At 51.1% G+C, this 4,980-nt stretch overlaps 1 protein-coding gene across 1 annotated transcript in view; it reads left to right on the top strand.

The window, feature by feature from the left end:
- The window catches only part of LOC104072670 (telomerase-binding protein EST1A-like), a gene marked incomplete at its 3' end in the record, with an annotated part of 5,655 nt that extends 910 nt beyond the window's left edge, over positions 1-4,745 (top strand). The window contains 4 exon segments of the mRNA XM_009572207.1: positions 1-842; positions 2,895-3,087; positions 3,793-3,903; positions 4,639-4,745. The exon segment at positions 1-842 is cut by the window's left edge and continues 25 nt beyond it. Coding sequence (XP_009570502.1) covers positions 1-842; positions 2,895-3,087; positions 3,793-3,903; positions 4,639-4,745 — 1,253 coding nt within the window.
- Positions 4,746-4,980: the final 235 nt, after the last annotated feature.

The following is a 4,980-nucleotide window of genomic DNA, read 5'->3' as shown; positions in this document are numbered from 1 at the left end:
CAGAGTCGAGCTTCTAGGAGTGAGAGCGAGTGGAGCAGCAATGGCAGGGAAGTCAAGGGACCCTTTCGAGTCACATTTGACAGCAAGACTATGAACAGGGATATCAGTCTGGCAGATACAGATAAAAAAAAGCCCCTGAAGGCATTTGTTAGTTGTAATGACTCAGAGGCTTTGGAGGCAAGGAGCCAGAGCAGAGAGCCCCAAGGGAGGGGCCGTGGGATTCTGTTCCTGCCTGCCAACACGGACCTCTCTGCCAGCACCGCGGGCTCCCCCGAACCCAGTCACCCTGGGCCCAGGCTCCTGCTCGGCGGTGCTGGGAGTAAAGGCCTCCGAAGCAGGGGCCGAGGCGGCACTGCTCGCAGGCTGTGGGACCCGAACAACCCAGACCAAAAACCCGCTCTGAAAAGCCAGACTGCTCAGCTTCACTTCCTAGACACGGATGATGAAGTGAGCCCCACCTCCTGGGGGGAAGCCCGCCAGACCCAGACATCCTACTATAAGTTCCAAAACTCTGACAACCCCTACTATTACCCTCGGGCCTCCGGTCAAGGCCCCCAGTATCCTTACGGCGGGTACTCCCTGCAGTATCCTATGGGTCCAAGCAATGGTGTGTATCCAGGAGCCTATTACCCGGGGTATCCCGGCCAGGCAGGGCAGTACATGTGTGGCCCACTCCCCCCGACTCCTCTGAGTCCCGAGATGGAGCAGCAGATGCGGAACATGCAGCAGCAGGAGCTCAGCAAACTCCTCCGCGAGGCTGGGAACCAGGAGCAGCAGCTCAGCAATCTGCTTTCCAGAGACCGCATCAGCCCGGAGGGGCTGGAGAAGATGGCCCAGCTGAGGTTTGTGGCTGTGCTGTAGAGGCGTGTGTGACCGAGTCATTTCCAGGGTGAACTGCTACCAGAACTGTTATCCAGAGAATGGTGCTCCTTGGGGATTTGGTAGAGACATCGAATGTCTCAGAGACTGGGAGACGGGGCAATGGTTCACTAGCTTTTGATGTGCTGGGACTGTTTGTCATGTGCCAGTGGCGTGTGGGTATCAGAAGGAAACTGTGGGCGAAGATATCATTTGCCCAGGGTGGGAGCTAAGTGACGGCTTCTTGTGGTTGTGGAATGCCTTGCCTGCGTCGCAAGGGAGCAGGACAAGCACCCACTGCGGCTCTTGGGTTCTTCTTGCTCTTGCTGGAGCTGGTCTCTCTCAGTTCCAGTGCTCTCACGTGCTTTCAGTATTTGCTGGCGAACTTCTTTCTTACCTGTCCTTGGTTATCTGCTGTTTGATTTGCATTGTGGGCTTCAGGGGCGGCGACTGTCGGCTTGCGAAGCGTTGCGTGGGTTCCTGATTCTGTGTAACAGTGACAGCACCTTTCAAGCGCCGGGTAGTTTTGCTCCTGACACCACTCAACCCTGTGACATACGGCGGTCCGGTGGGAGTAGGCTGGTGACGCCAGCTAGTGAGAGGGAAGTGGCACTGGTGCTCTGGAGGGTAGTTAACATGGCTGTAGCAAGTTTCTACTTGGCATCTTTCACATTTACTTGTGACCTCCATGTCTCCGGGCCTTCTCTGGAGACTTACTTTCAGAGCTGACTGGCAGCAAATCTAGCAGGTGAGCTCATTTCAGGGCTTGTTCTGTGTTTTGGGGACTTGCGCTATAGACCACAGGGTAGGATATGTCTGCGCTTGAAGCAGCACTGGAGGTTTCAGTCTTCCTCAAGGTGTCAAGATCACCCAGAGCTGTTGTCTGGAGCGGGAGGAAAGACTGTGCAGTGCTGCTGTGGCCTGTGTGAAGCCCACCCTGCCCTCGGAGCGTAGGCACGGTTGGCCCCGTCCCTGCCGGCAGTGTCCATCCGCCTCCATGTGTCTCCTGCCTGCGTCTGAGTGCGTGCTGCCAGCCTGTCTGCCGAGCCGTGTTGGGGCTCTTGGATGCAAGTGCTGCTTATCAGATGCCCATCTGCAGAAAAGTCTGATTCTCTTGGTCAGTGTTTCTGCTGTCCAGGTTTGGGGACTGCGTGGAGTAGGGCAGCAGAACCATGCTCTGCACTTTGCACAGGAACCCGCCAGCATCCTTCTCTTATTGTGTCAGGCTCTTCCAGCATTGCCATCTGGCTTCACTCCAGTCTTTACCATCTACGCTGTTGTACTGTTTTCTGTAGGGCTTAAAGCATTACAAGGGATAAGGCTGCTAAGGCAGTAACAGCTGAGGATCCCCTTTACCGTAAACTTTCCCCACATATTGTGGAACTGTTTCTAGCCTGCAACTATTTTATTAAATTCAGGGGGAGGAATTCTGTTCCAGCTTCCAGGCAAGGCTGTAGGGAGCTGGTGAGGGGAATGTGATTTCTGAGACTCTGAGGGTTTATTTCCTTCGGGTGTGATGTTCCCAGCTCTTGTTCATTTTTGAGAAAGCAGGATCTCTGTTTCTGCTGTGAATTTTCGTTGGATGGAAGGGAGGTGGGGATTGTTTTAATGGCAAGACCTCTCCTGCCCCTCTGGTTCTTTGTGTGTTTGTTCCTGGCCCTTAGTCGCCAGACTTTGTGCTCGAAAGGAGCAGAGCCTGGCAGTGCATGCTTTCTCTGTCTTGGTATCAGGAGACACTTGTGTCTTGCTGTCCCCCGTGGCAGAGCTGTAGCAGAGCTCCTTGCTCTTTGGCAGGCCCTGATCCGATCTGATGCATATGTAAAAGGGAGATGGTCCTTTCAGATTTGCCCTCCTGGAGCAGGAACAGCTCCCATCTCCCTCTGGGACACATGTGGAAGCATCAATTTGCCATAGTGTGTGAGCCGGCTGAAGTGCTGGCATCTTGTGCTTGCTGGGTGAAAAGCAGCAGGTGGCTCAGCTCAGGCCCAGGCTGGGCAGTTGCGGTTGTGTTGACTGCTGATTGTGTTTTGCTGTAGGGTGGAGATGCTGCAGCTGTATGAACGGTGCATCCTGATGGATATAGAGTTCTCCGATACCCAGAATGTGGACCAGCTGCTGTGGAAGAACGCGTTTTACCAGGTGATTGAGAAATTCCGTCAGCTTCTCAAGGACCCTCAGGGGGAGAATGCCCAAGAAATTCGGAACAAACTGCTCCAGCTTCTAGACGAGGTAAGAAGAGAGAAACATCCCCAAACTCCACTAAACCTTTGAGTGGGATTGCCTGGTGTTTAGAATGGGATGGTGTAGCTGGACAACTAGCCTTCTTGATCCTACTCATACCTTTGTGTGCCTTACACCGTGCTTGTGCAAGGAGACTATTCAGATAGATTATGATTTAGTGTAGCAGGTGTAGGTCCAGGTGGACATTTGTTATAATTTAAATCAGGCTTGTTTTGATGTGGTTTGTGTTAATTAGAAATTGATTTAAGCTAAAATGAAATGAACATCCTGAAGTGGAAATAAACAGAAGCATTCCTGGAGGTGTTTGTGCCATCTTTATCAAATTTACTTAAAAGTCATTCCATTAAACTGTGCATCTCTGTTTACTCTTTGTAGAAGGTAGGCTGACAGATCTGAGAGGATGTGTTTTATAGAATTAGGTTTGCGGGAAGGAACTGCTGGAGGGCTTTACTCCAACCTCCTGCTCAAAGCAGGACTTCTCAAACACTAGATCAGGTCAGTCTTGATTTTGTCTAGCTCAGTCTTGAAAACCCCTGAGGCTGGAGATCCCCTGACCTCTTTGTTGTTTTCTGAAGAGAAACAGCCCAAACGTCAGGGAGAAATGTTCTTTCTTGCACATGGCAGGGATGGTGTGGTGATTTTGCGCTTGTCATCAGAAAGATTGTAACATCCAAGTATGTGTGTATTTTGCAGGGTACTTCTTTTTTTGATGGCCTACTCCAGAAGCTGCAGGTGTCATACCAGTTCAAGCTGGAGGATTACATGGACGGGATGGCCATCCGCAGTAAGCCTCTGCGAAAAATGGTAGGTTGTCTTCCTCCTGGGCACTTCTCATCCTGTTAGTCGTATGCAACATGCTGAACTCAATGTGCTGCCCTTGCCAAGAGGTAGACAGCAGTACTCTGAACAGATGTCAGTATGTTTGCAGGGAATCTTTCTCAGCTGTTAGAGAACTTGTTGAACCAACACTGGTGCATTAACATTTCTTGGCTTCCTTTGCAAAGAAGAACTTTTTTTGTACCAGCCCTGTGACCAGGGCTAGTAAAGGGAAAGAAGTGTCCAAAGGTACCCTGGCTTTGCCTTACATGTTGAACGTCTCTTATTTCTGTCCACGGAATCCAGAACAACGAACAAGGAAAGCTAACAGTTGCGCTGCCTTCCTGACACTTGACAGCATATTGCCCTGAGCTGTGAGTGCAGGTGTGAGGGACAGCTGGGAAAGGATATTTTAATCCAGCTCCATTCCCAGAGAGATGTGTTTGTCTAACAGCTGTCCTCCTCAAGTTGGTCATGGACTGAACAACTCTCTTCTGGAGAGAGAGGGGATGTTGCTGTAAGAGAGGAGGTGTTTAGGGGATTGGCTTGCCCCTGCAAATGCTGAACTAGTGCCATGGATCCTTGTCATTTCATTCTGCTGCCCTTTTGTGAGACCTTCTGTGTGTCAGTGACCTCCTCTTAGCTCTCTACAGTCCCTGTGTGCTCTGCAGGTGAGCCAGGGCTGCGCAGGTCCCACATGATGTACTGAATGCTTTTTTTCAGGTGAAGTACGCGCTGATCAGTGCTCAGAGGTGTATGATTTGTCAAGGGGACATTTGCCGATACAGAGAACAAGCAAATGACACCGCAAACTATGGAAAGGCACGCAGGTATTGTGGTTTTCTCTGTAGTGCTGAGCACAGCTCTTCCTCTATCTACAAGGGATGTATCTCATTTCATGCTTAAACTTGCTTCTAGCCAACGGAGTCTTTTCATTCCTACATGCCTCCATGGGCTGAGAGAGATGTTAGCTGCCCGGGGCCTGGGGTACCTGTGAGGTAGGCAACGCCCTGAAAATGTCAGCAGTGGCTATAAATGCAGATAATTCAGATGGCATGTTACGTG

This window comes from Fulmarus glacialis, unplaced genomic scaffold (genome assembly GCF_000690835.1).
Source record: "Fulmarus glacialis isolate BGI_N327 unplaced genomic scaffold, ASM69083v1 scaffold42660, whole genome shotgun sequence".
Classification (NCBI taxonomy): Eukaryota; Metazoa; Chordata; class Aves; order Procellariiformes; family Procellariidae; genus Fulmarus; species Fulmarus glacialis.
Note: the sequence above shows the minus strand (reverse complement) of the source record. Positions and strands in the feature narration are given on the sequence as shown.